This window comes from Podarcis erhardii (assembly GCF_964252035.2).
Source record: "Podarcis erhardii genome assembly, chromosome: 2".
Classification (NCBI taxonomy): Eukaryota; Metazoa; Chordata; class Lepidosauria; order Squamata; family Lacertidae; genus Podarcis; species Podarcis erhardii.
In genome coordinates, this window is record NC_138498.1 from 118,374,719 (window position 1) to 118,399,160 (window position 24,442).

At 45.4% G+C, this 24,442-nt stretch overlaps 1 protein-coding gene across 4 annotated transcripts; it reads right to left on the reverse strand.

The window, feature by feature from the left end:
- Positions 1 to 660: 660 nt before the first annotated feature.
- LOC309336610 (uncharacterized protein) lies at positions 661 to 22,583 on the reverse strand. 4 transcript variants are annotated; one of them, XM_081852634.1, is made up of 10 exons: positions 14,174 to 14,250; positions 13,480 to 13,569; positions 11,087 to 11,643; positions 9,717 to 9,834; positions 8,271 to 8,353; positions 7,448 to 7,574; positions 5,881 to 5,976; positions 5,230 to 5,388; positions 5,013 to 5,141; positions 661 to 2,228 (listed from the first exon to the last, which is right to left on the reverse strand). In XM_081852634.1, exons 3-10 carry the CDS (start codon positions 11,462 to 11,464, stop codon positions 1,060 to 1,062), a joined length of 2,259 nt encoding a protein of 752 aa, XP_081708760.1. In that variant the 5' UTR covers positions 11,465 to 11,643; positions 13,480 to 13,569; positions 14,174 to 14,250; the 3' UTR covers positions 661 to 1,059. The 4 variants fall into 4 exon arrangements, with proteins under 4 accessions (XP_081708760.1, XP_081708758.1, XP_081708757.1 ...); XM_081852631.1 differs by lacking the exon at positions 13,480 to 13,569 and adding an exon at positions 22,318 to 22,441 and having other exon boundaries at positions 706 to 2,228; positions 14,174 to 14,223; XM_081852632.1 differs by lacking the exon at positions 13,480 to 13,569 and having other exon boundaries at positions 14,174 to 14,423.
- Between the last annotated feature and the right edge of the window lie 1,859 nt (positions 22,584 to 24,442).

The following is a 24,442-nucleotide window of genomic DNA, read 5'->3' on the forward strand; positions in this document are numbered from 1 at the left end:
TCAGCAGAACCTGTTAACCTATGTCTCAATCTCACAAATCAGCTGATAACTGTTAAGCCGAGTGCTCTTTCACATGCTTCTCATTGCAGGCTTGGAGATTCCCAGTTCGGGTGATGTACTATCTAGTTTTGTGATTCTATAACTGTGACTTTCTTCAGCCGTCAAACAAACCCAAATACGCTGAACTGCCCTGCTGCCCAACATTGTGCGACTCCCCCAATGTGGTACAAAATCCAACCCACATGTTTCCAGAAATATCATTTTGGAAAATAATCCCTTTTTAACTATGTTAGAAGTGTGGAAAACGACAGACCTTTCTGATGATACCCCTCCCTTCCACTTTTAGATCTCTGCTGGAGCAAATCTATACGATCGGGTTTACAAAATGTGAGAGTCTAAAATTTTTAACCAAACTGATACCAAGAGGCAACAAACCCCTTTTAAAACACCCTCTTTAAAATTTGATGTGGGTCAGAACAAGCACAATGGGTGTCCAAATTCCCCCCCCCCCAGTTAAATAATGTCCATCTTTCGAAATATGGGGGAGGACAAAAGCGGGGTGTTTTTTTTACAGACCACCCTGATTGTCATTCATTCTGCCACAGCCAGTTGCTGAATCTCATTCAGTCGTTTTGCTTCCATCTAGTCCAAGAGAGCTGAAGAGAACAACAACTGGGTCGGAACCAAAACAGCATTATTTTTAATGTTCTGCCTCTTTTCCCTTTATGTTTTGAAGGCATACACCCCAAAAATGTAATCTTTGAGAATCCCTGTTCTCTGTTCAGTAATGATAGATCTCTCCTCTAAGTCAAGCAGGAAGCGGGCATAGCTGTGAAATGCAAGGAATCTTCCCTGCAGAGCTGGATCTCCCTTTCTGAAGATCCTTTGCCTAAAGATCCAAACGGAGCTTCAGCCAGTCAGATCTTGGATCGACACATCTCTGCTTTCAAACATGCTTCTTTCCAAGAATGTCTAAAGCATGGCTTTCTTGCTTGACCGGACAATCTTACTGGATGGCCGTAGGCCTGGATGAAGCTCCTCCCCTGCTCTGAGCATCCTTCACAGCGTCAAGGTCCTGTCCTCGGTTAACTCTTTCATGACTAGGATGGCTTGGTCTCCGACGGAAGTCTCCTCGATTGTCCACAGGTTGGGCACCCCTCCTTCTCCGGCCTCCGCCGAGGGTGCGTAAGACGTAATGGGCCAGTGAAACGTTTCCGCAGGGTGAGCGTATCCGTAATAGTTCTCTTGCGTGAAGCCGATGCTCTCTGGAGTGAAGCTCTGAGTGATGTCCAGAAAGATGTTGGCTCCGACCGCAGCCTTGGCCTTGCGCGACCGGCCTTTGTGGCGCTGGGCGTCGTGCGTGTTCTGGTGGCGGATGAGGTGAGAGCTCTGGTTGAAGCTCTTCCCGCACTCGGTGCACCGATAGGGCTTCTCGCCCGTGTGGATCTTCTGGTGCCGGAGCAGGGTGGCCAGGTCATTGAAGCTCTTCCCGCATTCCGTGCATTTGTAGGGCTTCTCCCCGGTGTGGATTCTCTGATGTCGGAGGAGGGTCCTGCGGTCGCTGAAGCTCTTCCCGCATTCTGTGCACTCGAAGGGCCTCTCGCCGGTGTGCACCCGCCAGTGGGCCTCCAGGTTCGACTTGTCGCAGAAACTCTTGCTGCAGCTGGAGCACTTGTAGGGCTTTTCCCCCGTGTGACTGCGCCAGTGAGTCTTGAGGCTGTACTTGTTGTAAAAGCTCTTGCTGCAGCTCGAGCAGTGGAACGTCTTCTCCCTGGTCTCCACGTGAGTCTTTTGATGCGTAATCAGATTTGTGGTCCGGTTAAAGCTCTTCCCGCACTCGGGGCATTTGTACGGCTTCTCGCCCGTGTGGATTCTCTGATGTCTAAGAAAGCTGGTTTTGTCGCAAAAGCCTTTGCTGCAGACTGTGCACTTGTAGGGCTTCTCCCCCGTGTGGATTCTCTGATGAACCTTAAGGCTCGCCTTGCGCGTGAAGCTCTTCCCGCAAACCTTGCACTGGTTTTTTCTTTTGCCTTTGTAAACTTTCGCCGGAGTTGGCAACCCGTTGAAGTCGCTGCCCTGGCAATTGGGTTTATCCCGCCAGTCTTCTTCTGTTTGGTCGTCCCCGTTTTGCTCTAGTCCTCCTTGATCTCCAACATTATCTTCATCCTCTGTATCGTCTGACAACACCCCGTATGGTTCCCATTCACTCTCGCTCTCCCAGCCATCACCTAGTAGAGAGGGAGAGAGAGAGATCAATACAAAAGTGAAGGAAATATAAAAGATTCAAACTCTGTGAAATCACACCAAGTCTATTTCTGCGAAGAACAAAGAGCTGAAAAATGGTTCTTTTGCCTGTAGATCCCTTTGGCATCTTTAAGGGAAGAGACCACAGACTTTTTGACACCTGGGAAGGTTATTTATTTATGCCACTACTGTGACTCGTGTTCTGTTAGCCCCAAAATAGAAAATGAGCAAAGTCCCAACTAAAGAAGAATGCCAACTGAAACTGATGGAATATGCGTAGCTTGTGGACCTAACATATAGAATAAGAGAACAAGAACATACGTTTAAAGAAGATTGGAAAATGTTTATTGAATATATGGAGGAAAATTGTGTATATCTGAAAATGTGGGCAGCATTAAGATAAATTCAACAGTGTAAATAAGTTTTGGTGGATGTTATAATGGAATACTGAATGGTTTACTTTATATAAAATATGCAGGGATTTATGTTGTGCAATATGAACCATGGAAAGAGAGGAACGGAAGTCACTGATGTTTTAAGGTTGTTTAAGTGAATATTCTAAAATGTAAAACAGAAATTTAAGAAAAATTATAATAAAAAAGGGAAAAGACCACAGATTGGTGATAGACGACCCGCTTTGCATGCAGAAAGTCCCAAGGTCAAATCCTGACATCTCTGTGCAGGGCTGGGAGAGACTCCCTGCTTACTAGAATCTTAGAACTGTAGAGTTGGGACCCCAAGGGTCATCCAGTCCAACCCCCTGGCAATGCAGAAATCTCAGCTTAAACATCCATGAAACCCTGGGGAGCTGCTGCCAGTCAGGGAAGACAATACTGAGCTGGCTGGGCCAAGGATCTGACTTGGTATAAGACAGCTTCCTGTGTTCCTCAACTGACTACAGTGGTACCTCAGGTTACATACGCTTCAGGTTCAGGTTACAGACTCCGCTAACCCACAAATAGTACCTCGGGTTAAGAACTTTGCTTCAGGATGAGAACAGAAATCGCACGGCGGCAGCGGGAGGCCCCATTAGCTAAAGTGGTGCTTCAGGTTAAGAACAGTTTCAGGTTAAGAACGGAACTCCAGAACGAATTAACCCGAGGTACCACTGTACAGTCATACCTTGGGTTAAATATGCTTCAGGTTGAATGTTTCAGGTTACGCTCCACGGCGACCCAGAAGTAATGGAACGCGCTACTTCCAGGTTTTGCCACTCGTGCAGACACTCAAAATGATGTCACGCGCATGCGCGGAAGCGGCGAAACGCGACCTGCGCAAACACAGTCGCGTGTTACGTTCTACCCAGGATGTGAACGGGGCTCTGGAACGGATCCCGGTTGCTTCCAGAGGTACCACTCTACAGTGGTACCTCGGGTTACATACACTTCAGGTTACATACGCTTCAGATTACAGACTCCGCTAACCCAGAAATAGTACCTCAGGTTAAGAACTTTGCTTCAGGATGAGAACAGAAATCGCATGGTGGCGGCACGGCGGCAGCAGGAGGCCCCATTAGCTAAAGTGGTGCTTCAGGTTAAGAACAGTTTCAGGTTAAGAACGGACCTCCAGAACGAATTAAGTACTTAACCTGAGGGACCACTGTATTGTTATTAGATCTATATCCTTTCCTTTCCTCCAAGGTGTTCCAAGTGCTATACCTGGCTCCCCCCCAACTCTCCTTTATCCCACAACAACTCTGTGAAGTAAATTAGGCCGAGAGAAAGTGACTGGCCCAAAGTCACCCCAGTGAGCTTCCTGGCAGAGTGCGGATGTGGACTCCGGAGTCACAGGTCCCAGCCTGCCATTCTAACCACCAAAACACACCTGGGGTCAGATGGGGGCAGCTTCATGTCATCGCTACCCTAACCCAACAATGGGTGCCTCATGCCTTGGTGCCAAATGCCCCTCCCAAGCCCCCCCAGTTACCTCACAGGCAACACCCCCGACCTACCCTACTTTGCACCCTCCTTGAACCACCTGCTTGCCTGGATGAAGGCAGGAGGCGGTGGGTGAGAGTTTGTGTAGAAACCATCATGGCCTCCCCCAAAGGGAAGTGTAGTTTATTAAGAACTGTGGGGAGGGCCCTGCTCCCCTCTCAGAACCCCCACTCCCAGCATGGCTTAACAGTCAATCCCTCTTCCTATCAAACTCAGGGAATTGTATCTCTGTGAAGAGAAGGGCTGTGCTTCTTAATAACTCTCAGCACCCTCTCAGCCAACAAACATGGCTTCTGAAATGGAAAGAAGAAACAATCCCGACCAGGGAAGAATGGCAAACCAAGTTGATGGGACTATGCTGAAATGGCAAAATTAACTGGAAAGCTTTAGGAACCAAGAGGACAAGAACTTTAGAAAAAGAATGGGGGGAAATTATAATTTATTTAGGAGACCATTGGAAGAAGAGGAAAACAGCAGGATTTTAACCTCACTTGTAAGGTAACAAAGACTATGGGCAATTTGGATGGATAAAAAAAATGTGGATAATGGATTGATATGCAGTTGTAAATATTGACATTAGGACCCATGGAGGGGTTGGGGGGGAAATCTTGAGATTTGGGGCAATCTCTTTATATGGACTTTTAATTGATTTTGTTATAAGTTTCTATTTTTAAAAACCAAATAAAAATTATTTCAAAAAGAGAAAAGAAACATGGCTTGTTTAAAATGGTATAAGACTGCTTCGGTTGTCTGGTACAGATGTGGCCACAGTCAAACAGCATCTGGTGGGAAGGCAGAGGGCCCCCATCCTGGCTCGTAGTGGACACTCACTCTCTGCAGCTTCAGCCACAAAAGAAATGCCCTCTTGGGATCCTCCTGGCTGTGCCTCGAGTGGCTCTTCCAACAAAAGGTCTTCCTCTTGAGAGTCCTCTATGCTGAGGGAGGTCCCAGTCCCGCTATCTGTAGCGAGAGGGAGGGGAGAAAAGATCACTTTCTGTCTGAATTGGACAGAAAACCAGGATATGAATCTTCAAATAAGTAAATCTACCAGCTGATTCCTTCTGCCATGTCTCTCTCGGCTGATTTCCCTCGGGCGTCTCGGCTTCTCTTCCATTTCCAACGTTTTCCTTCGCCTCTTCCATCTTGCTTCCTTTCGGAGCCACTTCAGCCGGTCCCCCGCTGTGTTCGCTCCCCCAGAGATCGGCCACTGAAATAGGAGACCAAGAAGATTGTAAGGAGAAAATGGCACCTTAAACCACGAGATTTCCCCCCCAAAACCCTGGGGAGATGCCTCACGAATCAGACGGTGGCCTGGTTCACACAACAGGCCAGGCCAAAACTCGGCTTGGAGAAGCTCCTGAAAAGGACCTCACAGCTGCTTTTTGCTTTGCTCCTCCTAGATGCGTTTTGCTGTCCAGAGCTCAGCCATGGTTTGGCTCAGCGTGGCGTCCAAACTGGGCCTCATGGTAAAGCTCTCTCCTACCTAAGGACATAACCTTGTTCCTCAGGAACCATGAACTATGACCAAGGGAAGGAGCTTAATCACGAGCCCTGGGTTTGGAAGACATGCTAAGTCAATCCTTGGCAGCAAAAACCAGGGAGGGTCAGAGTTTCCTTCTCCTAGATGGGCTACTTTCCCAGGTTGACAAGCCCCACCTGCCCCCCTAAAAGGTCCCAAGTGCTGCAATTAAGAATCGACCTGTCGGTTGTTCTCCTTCTTCAGAGCTCTGGTCAAATATCTCTTCCTTTTCTTCCAACCAGGAGATGAGATCAGGTTTAGGAACCGGAGGCCCTTCTGGAGAAGAACAGAAAAAAGCCCATCACACACCCCAAAGCTATTATTTCTGGCTTTCTTGAGGAACTTCAAACCAGCCACTCTGAAACCACCCTGGCCACTGCCACTCCAGCACAATATTTGGGAAGGCAAGATCTTCTAACTGAGGGATTGAGGGGGAATCAGCTGCTGGCTTTCAGATTTTCTCAGACTCCAGTTCCCATCCACACTGCAGCCAGCATGGGCAACAATCAGGGAAGATGGAAGTTGAGGGTCTTGCAGATTCTGCAGGCCAGGAAGTTCCTCACCTTGAGGGTTAGAGAGATCGGTCAATGGCTGTTAGCAATTATCTGCTACTTATTTTAGAGAGTGATCTGTCCATTTGTTCTCTGTAGGTTTGGACGCCTCTCAAGATATTGGGGATTGAAGCTGGGATGTCCTGCCTGCCTCTACCAGTGAGCTGTGGCCCTTCCTTATGTCTCAACATAAAGGTAAAGGTAAAAGGACCCCTGACCATTAGGTCCAGTTGTGACCGACTCTAGGGTTGTGGCGCTCATCTCGCTTTATTGGCCGAGGGAGCCGGAGTACAGCTTCCAGGTCAAGTGGCCAGCATGACTAAGCCGCTACTGGTGAACCAGAGCAGCGCACGGAAACACCGTTTACCTTCCTGCCGGAACGGTACCTATTTATCTACTTGCACTTTGACGTGCTTTCGAACTGCTAGGTTGGCAGGAGCAGGGACCGAACAACGGGAGCTCACCCCGTCACGGGGATTTGAATCACTGACCTTCTGATCGGCAAGCCCTAGGCTCTGTGGTTTAACCCACAGCGCCACCCGCATCTCTATGTCTCAACATAGAATGAATCAAAATAGAATCAGAGTTGGAAGGGACCCTGAGGATCATCTAATTCAACCCCCTTACAATGCAGAAATATGCAGCTGTCCCATACGGGGATCGAAGAAGAAGAGTTTGGATTTGATATCCTGCTTTATCACTACCCGAAGGAGTCTCAAAGCGGCTAACATTCTCCTTTCCCTTCCTCCCCCACAACAAGCACTCTGTGAGGTGAGTGGGGCTGAGAGACTTCAGAGAAGTGTGACTAGCCCAAGGTCACCCAGCAGCTGCAGGTGGAGGAGCGGAGACGCGAACCCGGTTCCCCAGATTACGAGTCTATCGCTCTTAACCACCGCACCACACTGGCTCTCAGCTCTAACCAACTGAGCTATCCAGCTGACATATTTGAGATGACTTCACCCAGAGACGTGACAGAATTATAAGAAGATGCTTTGTCCCAAGCCAGACCACTGGTCCACCTGTTTCAACACCGCCTACATTGACCAGCAGCAGCAGCTTTTAAGGGTTTCAGGCAGGGAACATTCGCAGCCCAGAGCTGAACCTGGGACCTTCTGCATGCAAGGCCCGATTCTCTGCCACGGGGGCTGCAAGTCCTTCCTCATGGTCCCTCCACCAAAGAGCGAAGGGATCCTTACCCAGAGAGGCGACGTTCCCATAGTTCTCCACCATGACGTCCCTGTAGAGGGCTCTCTGGTCTGGGTCCAGCAGGCCCCACTCCCCCTCTGTGAAATGCACAGCCACTTCCTCAAAGGTCACAGGCCCCTGGAAGGAAGTTGGGATGGCGGGAAGTCAATCTCACAAAGAGTCTCACGCAAGGTGGAAAACCTTCCACTTCCTGTATCCCAGGATTGGGGAACCCAGTGCTATTTTTTCTTTTTTTGCTTCCCGCCCCCCTTATATTAATTTTATTTTATTACTACTATTATCATTCAAATGATATTTTTTCTTTTAAAAAAATGTTTACGGGTTGTCTCATTTTGACTCAAGAAAAGCACCATTTAATAGTTCGAATTGGGGGGGGGAGGGAATAAAGACACTAAATGGACAAAAGTACAAAGAACATGCATTACTCATATTGAAATACTGCCCCTCAACGAGGCCAAACTTTCATCAGTAAAACACCACACATCCACATTCCACACTGCTTCACACATTAAACACCCGCTTCTGCCTGAGACGCAGGAAACACCGGGAAAGGAAATGAAGCCGCCATCGGGGGTAGCAGCGGAACTGATGATTCACCATGCTAGAGAAGAAACTAAAATTTAAAAAAATAATAGTTTCTTCTCCTGTTAGATTCACAGAAAGTTTAGGGGCATGCATACCCCTGCGTACCCCTAGAAAAAAAGCACTGGGGGAACCTAAGACTCAAGGGCCAAATGTGGCCCTCCAGGGTGTGTGTGTGTGTGTGTGTGTGTGTGAAACAAAAGGAAGTCCCTTTGAGGGTCTTTGCCTAACCTGATCGGAATCCATAGCATCTGTTTCTATCCCAGCACAAAATGAAGATGAGCCATGACTTATTTCAGCAAACAGTTCTCCACCTGCAAAGCAGACAACACGATGACAAGACAGTTACCCGCTCAACACATTTAAAATGTGGCACTCAACTCCTGTCATTATTGGTGTGCTAGATAAGAAATAACTCTAAAACGTGTTGAGAAATGTAAAGAAGAAAGGAAGGAAGGAAGGAAGGAAGGAAGGAAGGAAGGAAGGAAGGAAGAAAGAAAGAAAGAAAGAAGGAAAGACACAAAATATACTTTGATAAGCTGCAAACCTGTGTTGAGTGCACAAAAATTGTTAGAATTATTTATTCAATTTGTAGGATAATAGACTATACAGAACCGGCAAAATTAAGAGAATCTAATGCTGTTTTAAGGAAGAATGGATGCCTTTTCAGACTATTATAAAGAAATATTATAGTATGATGAACTTGCTAGCAGGATTTGAGCTATGAGCTACAGAAGTACCTAATTAGATCATTATACTGTAGTTATGATTTAATAGATAGATGATAAAAGTGCAGAAGGGGAGAAGAAACAACTTCATGGAAAATGGGGTGATAAAAGTTGATAAAAGTAAGAGAAAAGATGAAATTTTGTTTTGACTGTGTATGTTAAAAACACTGTAACTTAATAAAATGTAATCAAATAATAATTTGTGTACTGCCCTTCATCCGAAGATCATGGGACGGTTCACAACATAAAAACGTATTCTTACGTACACTATGTAACAACATACTCCATTTATTCTAATTCAATCACTAAACTATATCTTTCACCTGGAATGAGGTGTGGCACTCAAAGCAACAATTAATTGCTCATTTTACCAGAACAAAATGGCTGGGATGATCCCAATGAGAAAAATAGGCTTACAGTTCTGGATTAACACAAGGTCTCTCTCCACTGTACTAATGCTCAAGGTTTTGTTAAGGATTTTCCATTAAAAGAACAAAGGAAGGTATCGCTTTCCAGTCCATCGTGCTTGAACTGGAAAGCTTCCAGAAGTAAGGATAACTAAAAAATTTGGGTTGCAAGGACAATTGTTAGCACTCACCCATCAAATGAGAATTGGAAAAACCTTCTGGTCTGCGGTACAAATGTTAACCGCAGTTTTTTTATTCACTGCCACAGGTTTAAGGTTTATAAAATAGTGACTAGACTCTTGAATTACGGGGTAAGGTAAAGGTAACAATACCCTTGTATTGTTGCTGCTGAATCGTATATTGAATTCCGTAAAAGAGCAACACAAGGAGCTATAAACGATGTCACTATGATGGCTAAATTAACATCTTATTTAAGAGCAGGAGCCTCAAGCGAGAGAAAGAATACATTTTGGGAAGGTTGGTCCAACCTTCCAAAATATATAGGTGATCCATAGGGACCTTCAAGCACCAGAAATCCTTACCAGGAAAATCTGTGTCGCCATCGTTTTCCTGTGCCATCACTCTGAACAGGGGCCTCTGCAAAATGTCTGATGGAGCCCCTGCCTGGGGCGAGTCAGCAGCCACGTCAATGAATGCCACCTGCACACAAAACAAAGAGAAGGAACCCCCCCCCCAAGTCAGGAAAATAAAAGGGGTCAGCTCTTCACGCATAAGCCTGACTCCAACGGGGGGCCAGCTCCTGAAACAACTGCCAGCAGTGACACATACAGTGGTGCCCCGCAAGACGAATGCCTCGCAAGATGGAAAACTCGCTAGACGAAAAGAGTTTTCCGTTTTGGAGGTGCTTCGCAAAACGAATTTCCCTATGGGCTTGCTTCGCAAGACGAAAATGTCTTGCGAGTTCCTGCGGTTTTTTTTCTCCTCCCCCCCCTTTTTCTAAGCCGCTAAGCTGCTTATCTGCTAAGCCGCTAAAAGCCGCTATACCGCTAATAGCGCTAATCCGCTAATCCGTCAATGGGCTTGCTTCGCAAGACGAAAAAACCGCAAGACAAAGAGACTCGCGGAACGAATTCTTTTCGTCTTGCGAGGCACCACTGTATATTCGGCATGCAGGGCCTTCTCTGTGGCACCACCCAAAGTAACACAAAGGATTGCGAGATGCCCCAAAAGGATCGCTCTGAAGTTGGTGGTCAGGAAACGGAGAGTGAGATCAGGAAACTAGCAGCAAACTTTCTCAAAGCCTTAAGTTTTCTGCTTTCAAATGTTCCTGCCCCAGGCTGGCTCTTCCTTGCTGGCTTCCCAGTAATCAATTCCCTTCCTTCCCACCACTTTCATTAATTGTTCACCCTAAACCAGTGGTTTGTAATACTGTTAAATTCAGAACAAAATTGATCTAAAAATAAAAGTTTTTTTAAAAAATCAGCCTTACTTCATTTGCTACCACTAGCAGTAATAAGCACTTTCAGAAAATCATTTTAAAATATTTGATCGCTGTTTTACACTGTTTTGCTTAACAGTGGAGAATCCTGCCACAGTGAAACATTTGAGAATCAACCAACTTAGATGACCAGCATATTACCAGTGCCTTTTTTCTGGGAGGACACAGGGTACACATACCCCTAAACATTTTGTGAATCTAACGGGAGAAGAAACTAATTTTTTTTTTTTTAAAGTTTCTTCTCTAGCACGGTGAATCGCCAGTTCCATTGCTACCCCTGATGGTGGCCTTTTGTCCATTGCCTGTATTTATTTTCCCCGATTTGAACTATAAAATGTTGGTTTTCTTGAGTCAAAATGAGAGTACCCCTAAACATTTTTTTAAAGAAAAAATGCACTACTTGTTACCCACCAGATAATCACTTGGGAAAATACCAGGATGCAACTCGCTCACCTGATCATCCTCTTCCTGCTTCTTCATGAGGAAATCTTTAGCCAGGCCAGTGGTTGGGATACAAGCCTCTCCGTCACTCAACCTTGCCACGAAGCTCTGCATTTCTTCAGCTAGGGGTTGTTCCTTTGTGGGCCAAGTCGAATTCAGCATCCGACGCGGAGGAGCGTCTAAGGGGATCACATCCTCCTCGCTTGGGACAACTGCTGCTCCATTTTTTCCCCAGCATCCGCTACTGCTCCCAGCCTGGGCGGCAGACGGGTCCACGGCCACTGCTTTGGGACCGACCACGTCTTGCGAGTCTTCTGTCTTCACTTGGTGCTCCAGCGTGGCCTCCAACTGAAGACCGACAGCCAACGGGTCTCCTTGTTCCGCTCTCATCCTCTCTCGTTTCTTGGGGAAAAGGCAGAATTTGGAGGGGAGCAGGAGGAGGTCGGATGCTACGTCGTGGGCCCGCAAAAGTCTGCAGGGTGCTGTTCTGCCACACTGCCAAATGAGGCAGTCACATCACATCAGAAAGGCAAAACTGAAGGGTTCGAGAAAGCCATTGGGTCTCATCCCTATAGGAAAGGGAGAGAAAGGCCAAGGATGAGAAGAACAGAGAAAAACAAGAAGGGTGTTTAAGTATCTTCCCATCAGTCATTCATTCGTCCCACTTTTCCATGCGTTTCACTGTCACTTTCCTAACTGCAAAATGTGGGTGTTTTTGAAAAAGCAGGTTTGCTGGAACAGAGAAGGAATAATAATAAAAATTTTACTATTTATACCCCACCCATCCAGCTAAGGCAGCCCCAGCCACTCTAAAACCTAAATTTCCAGCATGCAGTAGAATCCCTGCAGCAAAATACTGTTCAGTGCATTTTCCTGTCACTTTCCTAACTGCAAAAAGTCGATTTCTTTCTTTAAGTGCATCTGATTGCAACAGAGAGAACACCTTAACTGCACATAACCTAATTTTCTCTAATGTGCTTAAATCCCTCCGGCAAAACACTGGCTGGGAGGAGACCTATACACTTGGGATAATTATTTTTAAAAGGTGAGGTAAGGACTTCTGTTTTGCCTAAAGCTATAGCCACATGCATGCCTACTTCTGAGGAAACACACACAGGACAAGGCTGCAACTCACTGGCAATACTGGCTTCTAGTCAGCTGCTGAGCTAAGTTCAATGTGCTGCTTTTGGCATATAAAACCCTATACCGTCTCACTCCTTATATACCCAACTTTGCACTGCACTATGCAGGAGGGGGGATCCTGCAAATGCCGTGCTATCAGGAGGTCCATCCTGCACAATATTATGATATCGGGCCTTTAGTATACCTGAAGGAACGTCTCCACCCCCATCGTTCAGCCTGGACACTGTGAGGTCCAGCTCCGAGGGCCTTCTGGCGGTTCCCTCCTTGCGAGAAGTGAGGTAACCAGGCAGAGGGCCTTCTTGGTAGTGGCTCCTGCCCTGTGGAACTCCTTCCCATCATATGTCAAGGAAATAAACAACTATCTGACTTTTAGAAGACATCTGAAGGCAGCCCTGTTTAGGGAAGTTTTTAATGTTTGATGTTTTATTGTGTTTTTAATATTCTGTTGGGAGCCTCACAAAGTGTCTGGGGAATAAATTATTATTATTATTATTATTATTATTATTATTATTATTATTATTATTATATTGTGGAACGTACCCTTTGGATTTCCCTCCTCTCAAATATTACACAGGCGTCATCTCTGTTTCCTACGGAAAACCGTCTTCTTCCAACAAGCTGATTAAGCAGAGATCCTTCCCGACCTGCATCAGTACGGGAATTGTTTTAAGTATTTTTTAAAAAATCAAATAAAATTCATTAGTATTATATTAATGAAAACAAATAACATATTAATCCTAGGAAAAAATGATTAAGTTTTGCTTTTTATGTTGTGGTCAACTTACTTACTGTGCCTCCCTGGTTCTGAAAACTGATGCAAGACGGGTCCCTGCACATTGTTGTATTATTAAAATTGAACAAATAAATAAATCATTTTAAAAAGGCAGGCTACCGCAGGTAGCAAATGAATTTACTGGACAGTTAGCAGAGAAGAATTTGGCAATTTGTTCTTGTTGCTATTATCAGGACCCGTTCAAAAGTACTGCAGTATGGAATGCAAGCCAGTCCATGCCCTTTCTCAGAATATTCCATTCCGTTCCTCCCTCCCAGTTTTCCCTTCCTCCTCACCACAACCACCGAGAGGCCTCAGAAACCCTTGAATTAATTGGGATGTTCCCTTAATTCCATCTCCCTAAGTATATTTTTCTGCTCATACAAACTGCTGCTCCCGACCACTCGGGAGCCATTTTGCCCATGTAAGGATTTGAGAGTCCCACCGGTACCGATAATTATTTAACATTTATATTCCACTCGCAAAGCACCTGGGGGGGTTGCTTCCATGAGGCTCAGAACAAGTGTGCAAAACTAGTCCTTCCTTTTGCTTGTCCCGGCTTCATTAGCATCCTAAAATTCTAGAATTAGGAGGGAGGGAAGGAAAACTTTTTGTGACACACCCTGCATAATCTTACATGTCCCTTCTTACTTTCCATTTTCTCTATAAACAACCCCCCCCCAAAACACTGCAACCTTTTCATCATATGCTCCAACCCCCTTGATCATTTTGGACAACTTTTTCTGAACCTTTCCGCAGCTCTGCAATCTCCCGTTTATTCGTTTTTTCAGATGCAGCGGCCAGATGGATAGGGAAAGTGACCTCAGATGGATGGGGAAAGTGACCTCAACGGCCGCCCTCCTTGCCTTGGGGGTCAAACCGGGGTGTGTTTTCCTTGCCCCTCCCCTTTCTACACTCTCACAATTAAAAACTGCCTTCCCCCCTTTTTTCTTTTTTTTTTGGGGGGGGCTCCCCAAAATCCCACCCCACCCTCCAAATTAAAAGGCCAAGCTTGCCTCCATCTGCCCCAGCTGGGGAGGAGGAAGAAGGGGGGGGGAGAGAAAGGGAGCAAATGTGGCAAATTATTGGACACCCTCTTGAGTTTCATGACAACTCTCATGCTGCAAATCTCCCCTGCCCTGCTCTCTTTAATCTACCCATGCACACTTTTGCAAGAAACTCACCAGATCCCCTCCAGCCATGGACATCACAGCCTGGATCTTACCCACAGTGGCTGGGAAAGGGGTTTTTTTTGGGGGGGGGGAGAGAGAGAGAGAGAGAGAGAGAGAGAGAGATGAAAAGCAGGAAGTGACTTAAAGCAGTTTACAACCCTCCTTCCTCAAAGGTATCCTAGGAATAGAGACTCGGTCAGCTTAACCCTTAGAGAAGCATTTCAGATGTATTGCAAAGGCAATACACACAGAGACAATCAAACGCATCACAACACTTTGGGGGCTGGTGTGATGCATGCACATGCACACACACACACACACACACCCCTGGGTACTCTAAAGGACAGCTCTGTTTTCCTGCAAACACACCATATGGAAAAGACAGGGCATGCACACTGGCCCTTTAAAGCAGATGCCAAATTGCTATTTTCCTCTCAAAGAATTCTGGGAGCTGTAGTTTGCTGGGAATTGTGGCTCCGCCAGGGGTAAAACTACAGGGCCCAGAATTCTTTCAGAGGGAAGGGTGTGTTTCAAAGGCGCTTAAAAAAGCCACAGAGCCATAAATTGCTTTTAAAGCCCGCAAAGAATCGTGGGGACCGACCTGACCGGAAGAGTCCGTGGACCAGAAGGAGGAGGAGTACCAGGAAGAATGGATGAAATTTAATGACTATTTAGTTAAATACGTTAAGTTAAATTAATTGGAAAAAAAAGCTTGCAATAGCCAGATAGGCTTAGAATTTAAATATGTAAAATGATGGATGAGTATGTTTAACACTGAATGAATAAGAAAGAAACATGTTAAGTGATTAAGTTAATTATATAAGAATTTTGGAAAACCGTTAAAATGATCTACATTGAAATTCAACTAGGGGATACGAGGAAGTCACTTAACAATGTGAATAAGATTAGTTTTAATAAGATTATGATTTATGTTCGTTTGTTTATTTGTTTGTTTATAATTTTGTGAAAATCAATAAAAAAATTGGGAGGGGGATTGTGGGGACCTGTTGTTTGTAGACAAGCCCCCCCCCGAGCTTCACTTTCAAAATAAACATTTCCTTGCATTACACCAAATATTTTACTGATAAGAAATACACTGGGAAACAAAACAACTCCTAGCTGTGCTTGATTCATAACATAAAACACAGCTACCTTATAATATCACCTGAGGACATGCAGGCAGTATAAAACAAAGCAGCTACGCAAAAGCACGGCTTCTTCCCAACGTAGATTCCCCCCCCCCCAACATTAATACATTTATACATATTACGGATATACCTTTATGGGGCATCCAAGAGCCCATATAGAGTCCTTACATAGGTTCCCTATTGGTAGGAAAAAATAACAGAGGCCAACCAAACAAGCAAACATTTCATACAATCTTTAAAAATATTCATACATACCCACACACACTTCTTTTTCCCACCACTGTCCCTCACCCCACCCTGAGCGTGTAACAGAAAAAGAAGTAGAAAGTTGGTTTAATAGTGTGCGAAAGAAAATAACAGAAATGGAAAGAAAATGCAATTAATTGAGTAGATTGGAAGTCCTACGTGGAATATTTCTTCCTGACACCCGTGCCATTCGCTCCCTTTGGAAACCACTGAAACAATATATAAAGCTATGCACCTCATTATCAAAGGACAGAATAGTTTATTATTCTCTCCCCCCCCCCAATGCTTTTTATTGATTTTCCATTTTAAACAAAGTACAATAAATTTCAACAGTCGTCCACACACTTCCTTATCCATCACTCTGCCGAGCCGTGACTTCCATCCCTCCCTCCCTCCCACAGGTTTTCCTATATCAGTCTACTTCCCGCAGTTTCTTCTTATTTTGTCAAGTCCACGTCGTAAGATTTTTTTCAGTCCTGCTTGTGGTCTTCAGATTTCTACAGTTATTATTTATACAGTCCATGAATTTACTCCAATCTCTTTGGAATTTTGCTTCCACCTGGTTACGGATCCTGCAGGTTAATTTTACTAGTTCCGAGTAATCCATCATTTTGCCTGCCACTCCTCCACCATTGGTAATTCCTGTACTTTCCATTTTTGGGCAAACAAAGTTCTAGCAGCAGTCGTTGCATACATAAATAATATTTGATCCGCTTTTTCAATTTCGTCTCCCATCAAGCCCAGCAAAAAAAGCTTCTGACTTTTTGGGAAAGGTATATTTAAGCATCTTTTTCAATTCGTTGTAAATCAGTTCCCAAAATGATTTTGTTTTCTCACATGATCACCACATGTAAAGAGAAGGATGGCGATTTTTATCACATTTCCAGCATAATTTACTACTCATCCTATACGTTTTTGCCAATTTCGTAGGTGTCAAGTACCAACGGTACATTATTTTCATATTATCTTTCAAGGTGGCACATGCTGTAAATTTTAGACTCTCGTTCCACCATCTCACCCATGCATCGTACTCGATATTGTACCCAAAATCTATTATTTATTCTCAAAGCAGTTAACGACCCCTGTACTTTGCACCTGTTTACTTCTCAACCCAGCCTACTCCACAGGGGTGCTGTGAAGATAAATGTAAAGCGAAGAGCCGCCCATCGGGAAGGGTGGAGTCAAAATGCAATTAATTGTTAATAAATAAATGTGTAAGTATACACGGACTAGTGGCCCGGGTGGCGCTGTGGGTTAAACCACAGAGCCTAGGACTTGCCGATCAGAAGGTCGGCGGTTCGAATCCCCGCGACAGGGTGAGCTCCCGTTGCTCTGTCCCTGCTCCTGTCAACCTAGCAGTTCAAAAGCATGTCAAGTGCAAGTAGATAAATAGGTACCGCTCTGGTGGGAAGGTGAATGGCATTTCCGTGCGCTGCTCTGGTTCACCAGAAGTGGCTTAGTTATGTTGGCCACATGACCCGGAAGCTGTACTCCGGCTCCCTAGGCCAATAAAGCGAGATGAGCACTGTAACCCCAGAGTCGGTTACGACTGGACCTAATGGTCAGGGGTCCCCTTTACCCTTTATACATGGACTGTAAAACCCCATCACGCTTCTGTCACCTCCAGGTGTATGTGGGACTCCAACTCACATCAGTCCCAGACAGCAAGGCCAATAGTCATGGATTATGGGAGCTGTAGTCCAGCAACATCTTGGTTCCATCACCTCTGCTCTAAGGAGTTCTGGGCAATGTTGCAGGTGTCCCTTACTCTGCAAATTCTATTCCCAATAACAATTCTATGAAAAAACTGAGGACTATAAAAAGTGACTAGCCCAAGCCTAGGCAGGTAACTTTATGGTTGAGCAGAAAATTGAACTCAGTGTCATGCTGGGCAAAGTCCAGCACTAAACCCTGGTCAATCTTAATAATAATAGTAGTAGTAGTAGTAGTAATAATAATAATAATAATAATAATAATATATTCTAGGTCGCATTTTAGGGCCCACCCAAGGGAGCTTGCAGGAAAACCAGCTGTAAACCACCAAAGCACATTTAAGATATTTATCAAATTTACCGTATATGCCATTCCACAGCATGAAGCCACAGAAGTGTTGTGTGATATAAAAGCGGAACTTAAAACAGCAGCCTAAAATAATATAAATGGTCCTAATATAAATAGCCTAAAAGAATATAAATTATTTTCAAGAGGACTGGAGGAAATTCAAGGACTATTTGAATAAATATTGCAATATAAAAAACTAGAAATTACTTGAAAGAAACAAATAGGCCTAGGATTAAATTAAGTTATAATTAAATAAATGGGATTCAGAATGTTAAGAAAAGTGAATAAGATGGACTTTAATTGGAATTTGTTTTAGTTTAATAATGATATTGGAAAGCTGTTACTTTTAATTACAAGGAAACTCAGAAGGGAGGGATTTGAGGAAGTCAACCAAGATGTTTAAAAGGTTGGATTTGTGAAGAATTAAGTTTGTTATTATTGTCTATTTGTTTATTGTTCCCCCCCTTCCCCCCCTTTCTTCTTTTTCCTTTTTCCTTTTCTGTTTTTGTGTATCATCTTGCTTTGTGGTTTGTGTTATCATGGTGGAAAATCTAATAAAAAATTATTTAAAATAAATAAATAAAAGAATATAAAGAATATGAAGATAAATAACAGAATATAAAATAGAAATAATATAAAGTCTAAAATAATATAAAGCAGTCTAAAAACAATTTTCAAATCAACAGCAGCACTACTTATGTTTTTTTTTTTTTTAAGAAAAAGCTGCCTTCAATATGTGGGTATTCAAAGTCCATTTAAAAGCTTGTACCCGGGGTGGGCAAAAGCTTTGACCCACTGGCTGTTGTTGGACTACAACTCCCATCAGCCTCGACTACAGGCCATATTGGCTGGTGCTGATGGGAGATGCAGTTCAGCAACACTTGGAGGGACAAAAAGTCTGGTCTATACTGATAGGATCATATGCGTATTACTTTGGAGGTTGTTTTGTAAGAGTGGAGCTACCATCAAGAAGGCTCTGCTTATTTCTCCCAGAACGCTGAATGATCTTACAAGCGGGATTCTGATCAGGACTTTGGGAAGTTTAGTTCTGTGAGAGAAAATAGGAATCTCCTAACAACTCTCAGCACCCTTAACAGATTACAGTTCCCAGGATCCTTTGAGGGAAGCTGTGGCTGTTTAAAGTGACATGTAAAAGGTAAAGGGACCCCTGATCATTGGGTCCAGTCCTGGCCGACTCTGGGGTTGCAGCGCTCATCTCGCTGTATTGGCCGAGGGAGCCGGCGTACAGCTTCCGGGTCATGTGGCCAGCAGGACTAAGCCGCTTCTGGCGAACCAGAGCAGTGCACGGAAACGCTGTTTACCTTCCCGCCGGAGCGGTACCTATTTATCTACTTGCACTTTGATGTGCTTTCGAACTGCTAGGTTGGCAGGAGCAGGGACCGAGCAATGGGAGCTTCTGATCGGCAAGTCCTAGGCTCTGTGGTTTAACCCACAGCGCCACCCGCGTCCCTTAAAGTGACATGATATAGCTCTAAATGTATAGTGCAGATGGGGCTGAAGGCTCCCCTCCCTACACACCAGAGGTGGAGAAACCGTTGGCAGAGAATGAAAGCCTTCATCTCAGGGTTGTGTTCAAGCCCCACGTTGGACAAAATATTTCTGCACTGCAGGGGGTTAGACTAGATGACCCTCAGGGTCCCTTCAAAACTCTACAGTTCTATAACCTGTGTACCTCCTGATGTTCGTGGACTCCATCTCCCATCATCCCTGGCCCATTGGCCATATAGGAAGTCCTGCAACTACTAGAGGAACACCACAGCTTCCCCCTACATTTCTATACCCCAGAGGTGCTGGTGGTGAAAACTTGTGGCCCTCCAGATTTTTGTTAGACTCCAACACCCATCAGTCCCGGCCAGCTGAACTATATGGAATTGGCTGAGATGACTGGCAGAATCCGGGACCAAGGGGAAGAGTCGGTGGAGGAAGATTGGAAAAAAATTAAAGTATATCTTAAAAAATATTGTAGAATTAAGGAATGCTAGGAAGATGTTGGAAAAAGAAAGTTAGGTGGTTTTGGTAGAAATGATATAATGGATTAAGTAAAATGAGTTGATGAAATTGACGAAAGAGAGGACGTTAAAATTTAATATATTAAATTAAATTACTTAAATGAAAATTAGGTTGGAAGGATGTGCTGAAACAATGATTTGAACTAGAATACAAAATTGGGAGGTGTGAGGAGGTCAAGGAAAGAAGTAAAGGAAAAAAGTCATATAAAGGTTTAATATTGTTTTTTCTTCTTTTTCCCCCCTCCTTTTTTATTAAGAGAATGTATCTTTATTCTTTTTTGTTTATCTGTTGTTGTTGTATTTTTTTTCTTTTTTCCTTCTTCTTTGTATTTGGTATTGTTCTTACTTTTTTTTGTAACTTTTAAAATTTGGAATATATATATATATATATATATGCTTTCGTAGATTTTCACGGGTACAGGAATGCAGGTTTTGGTGTCCTCGGGTGTCTTCCCGTGTAAAAGTTGGGGTGTCTAGGCGACGTTTCGACGAGGTCTCACTCGTCATCTTCAGGCTGGTGCTTTCGGCTTCTTGTTACTGGAACAGAGCAGGATCTCAGTGTTTGAGTTCCTATAAATACTGTAGAGGGGGTGTGGTGTATAGCCTCCAATGTTCTGGGCAGAGAGGAAGTTCCCAGGCTAGTGTGCCTTTTCTTCTTTTGTTCCTTAATTACTTGAGAGATATCTTGAGTGATTTCTTGAGTGATATCCTGAGTACCACTTAGGTGGGTCATTAGGTGTGGATTAGTTGTTAAAGTCTTTGTGTCTTGACCTCTTGAACTTTGTGAAGAGTTTTCCTGAGAAGATGGCTGTACTGTACTTAGTTGTGCTCTGGCTTGGCTTCGTGTATAGGGGCGAGCTGTGGTTTTGTGGCTTGTGTCAGCCAGATCTGTGTAGGGATTGCAGGGGGGTGCAGCATCCGGAGGTGCCACCATGGATTGGCTACTGGATGGTGTCTGTAATTCATCTGTGGAGAGGGTCTGGGTTTGGGTCTGGTGTGGTTGATTGGTGTTGGCGTTCTGTGTGCCTCTGGATCTGGTGTCAGTTTTTGTGGGGAGGGCTAATTTCCAGATGTCTGGCAAGCGGGATGTGTCGTCACGCTTGTTCATGTTGTGAGGGTGTTTCTCTATCTCGATGGCTTCCATGATTATTCTCTTGTGGTGATGTTCCGTGTTAAAGAGCAATTTGGAATCTGCAAAATTAATTTCGTGTCCTGTTTCCAAAAAATAGCCAATATCCTCAGAAACCCCAAGGATAAAATCCAGTTGGAAAACCAAGGGATCTATGAAATACCCTGCAAAGTCTGCCCAGCCACGTACATTGGACAAACAAACAGACGAATAAATGCACGTATCGCAGAACACAAGAATGCCGTCAAAAAAGAAGAAAAAACTTCCTCTCTTTTCCAACACATGAAAGAAACAGGACACGAAATTAATTTTGCAGATTCCAAATTGCTCTTTAACACGGAACATCACCACAAGAGAATAATCATGGAAGCCATCGAGATAGAGAAACACCCTCACAACATGAACAAGCGTGACGACACATCCCGCTTGCCAGACATCTGGAAATTAGCCCTCCCCACAAAAACTGACACCAGATCCAGAGGCACACAGAACGCCAACACCAATCAACCACACCAGACCCAAACCCAGACCCTCTCCACAGATGAATTACAGACACCATCCAGTAGCCAATCCATGGTGGCACCTCCGGATGCTGCACCCCCCTGCAATCCCTACACAGATCTGGCTGACACAAGCCACAAAACCACAGCTCGCCCCTATACACGAAGCCAAGCCAGAGCACAACTAAGTACAGTACAGCCATCTTCTCAGGAAAACTCTTCACAAAGTTCAAGAGGTCAAGACACAAAGACTTTAACAACTAATCCACACCTAATGACCCACCTAAGTGGTACTCAGGATATCACTCAAGAAATCACTCAAGATATCTCTCAAGTAATTAAGGAACAAAAGAAGAAAAGGCACACTAGCCTGGGAACTTCCTCTCTGCCCAGAACATTGGAGGCTATACACCACACCCCCTCTACAGTATTTATAGGAACTCAAACACTGAGATCCTGCTCTGTTCCAGTAACAAGAAGCCGAAAGCACCAGCCTGAAGATGACGAGTGAGACCTCGTCGAAACGTCGCCTAGACACCCCAACTTTTACACGGGAAGACACCCGAGGACACCAAAACCTGCATATATATATATATACTTTTACACGGGAAGACACCCGAGGACACCAAAACCTGCATTCCTGTACCCGTGAAAATCTACGAAAGCATATATATATATATATATATAAATATATATATATATATATATATATAAAATCAGTCCCGGCCAGCATGGCCAGAGGACAAGGATGATGGGAGTTGTAGTCCAGTCCTACCAGGGAGCGTCCCAGGTTCCCCAACCCTGCGAAGTCCATTCACTTACCTGGGAATAAGTCCCACTTCGCTCACTGGGGCTTACATCTGAATAGACTTCTAATCATAGAATCGTAGAGCTAAAAGGGACCCTGGGGTCATCTAGCTCAACCCCCTTGCAGTGCAGGAATCTTTTGGCTAATGTGATGCTTGAACCTGCAACCTTGGCATTATCAGCACCGGGCTCTGACCAAGTGAGCTATCCAGGCTACACTTTGAGGTTTACTCACCCAAACTCCTCTAAGAATCCGATCTGGCTGGGAGACCGCTCCAAATCTCCCTGGAGGATTCAGCTAGGCTGCTCTCCTCCTTTCTTTCTTTCTTTCTTCCTTTCTTCCTCCATCTGGACCCCTCATTCTTCCCTCCTTCTGACCAGCCACCTCCTCCTGCTCCTCCTGGTTAAGGAAAGAAACGGATGCAACAGCAGAGGCCACGAACCCCCAGCCCCTTTGCATGCATTTTAATACCCAAATTGCTATAAAACAACCCAAACAGGCAAGAGGAAGGAGAGGAACACAAGCACACTTTGGCTCTGGAATGGTTAAGGGGACAGAGCTCTCGTTCCTAGAGAGGCAGGAAATGGAGGGCCACAGGAGGGGGGGTGCTGTCCAAAGTGGAGGACCTTCCTCCTCTGCCCAGCTGAGCTCCTGAATCCTCTGCAGGCTGGCTGCAATTTTTTTTTTCTTGTGGGGAGCCTGTAAGTAGAAGGTGCATTTGGCTGGGGGGGCAGAAAAGGGGCATTTGGGGGAGAAGAGCAGGAGATTGCAAGCTGAGGAGTTAGCAAAAGGCATGAAACACATGTTGGAATTGGGAATGGGGGAAGCAGTTTGTGCCAGAGTCAGACCACTAGTCCATCCAGCCCCAGGGCTGCTGCCTCCTTTCACGGGCAGAGGATCTCCCAAATTTCCCAACATCTCAAACTGAGCTTCCCAGTTTGAGATGTTGCCTGGCATTTTCTGCCTGCAAAGTGAACGCAGGATTCAGTCTCCTACGGAGTCAGTAAACTGGGTCTGTCTCGCTCAGCATTGCCTACACTGAACGGCAGCAGCACTTCAAGCTTTCAGGCAGGAAGCCTTTACTAGCAGCACTTGGAGATTCTAGGGGGTTAAACCTTCTGCATGCCAAGCAACTGTTCTGCCCACACTTCTGCAAACCTTGTGGCTCCCTGGAGCCTCCCGATAGCTCCCTCTTCCGTCTGGGTGGAACTGTTTTGGCCCCATAGCAAACAGCGCGGGGATAATCCAGATTGTTTTCGTTCTGAATCAGGATGGGGTTTTTTTTCTGGGCAGCCTTTCGAGGGCCACGCATCAGCAGGAGGCAGCGCTAGGGACAAAAGCAAACAGAGCAACAAGTGTAAATGCCGCCGTCACACAGTAAATATAAAGTAAAGGGAACCCTGACCATTAGGTCCAGTTGTAGCCGACTCTGGGGTTGCGGCGCTCATCTCGCTTTACTGGCTGAGGGAGCCGGCGTACAGCTTCCGGGTCATGTGGCCAGTATGACTAAGCCGCTTCTGGAGAACCAGAGCAGCGCATGGAAATGCCGTTTACCTTCCCTGCCAGAGTGGTACCTATTTATCTACTTGCACTTTGACATGCTTTAAAACTGCTAGGTTGGCAGGAGCAGGGACAGAGCAAGGGGAGCTCACCCCATCGCGGGGATTTGAACCGCCGACCTTCTGATCGGCAAGTCCTAGGCTCTGTGGTTTAACCCACAGCGCCACCCACGTCCCCACAGTAAGCCAGTTTCTATTCACACTCTCCTCTCTGTCCTCAATCTAGGCAAGCAAAGAGGTGCTGTCAGAGTTCAGGGGCACATTCCAGCCAGGCAAAAATGCCCAGGAATGGGGCCAAAGCAAGACTGTTGAGGGTGTGGCCTGGGCAGAGGGGGTGTGGCCTTGGGAAGGTTCTGAGGGCCAGATCGAGAGAGCCCCAGGGGCCATATTCAGCTTGAGGTCCATGATGCAACACACTCTGCATTCTCCCACTGTTCTGCATGTTTCATTCCTCCAGGGTGAAGTGTTTTGGGAGAGAGAGCAGCTACCCACCACCGACATCGCCTTGTGTGCCAACTGAACAAAGCAATAGGCAGGCCATTTCCCTGCTTCTCTAAGAAGCGATGGAGGGCCCAGACTAAGCTGGGCTTGGATCCTGCAGGGTCCACGGGGAACCATCCTCTGTCCCGAGTCGCCAGCTCCGGAGACACAAAGCCAGAGAAGAGATGGATACCGGAGAGCCAGCCATTTCCAAGCCGGAGGCCAGAGCAGAGCAAGGCACGGGAGATGCCCTCCCTATCATCCAAGTGGAGGCAGTTGGGCAATTTCCAAAATGGCTGTCGCTGAAACATGTTAAACGG

Bases quoted from the DNA above. Each gene is read 5' to 3' on its own strand.
- LOC309336610 (XM_081852632.1), bottom strand. From the start codon at position 11,464: ATGAGAGCGGAACAAGGAGACCCGTTGGCTGTCGGTCTTCAGTTGGAG. The intron at 9,835-11,086 runs GTGAGCGAGTTG...TTTTGTGTGCAG, and splicing joins AGCAGGAAGAGGATGATCAG to GTGGCATTCATTGACGTGGC. The intron at 5,142-5,229 runs GTAGATTTACTT...CTCTCGCTACAG, and splicing joins ATGGCAGAAGGAATCAGCTG to ATAGCGGGACTGGGACCTCC.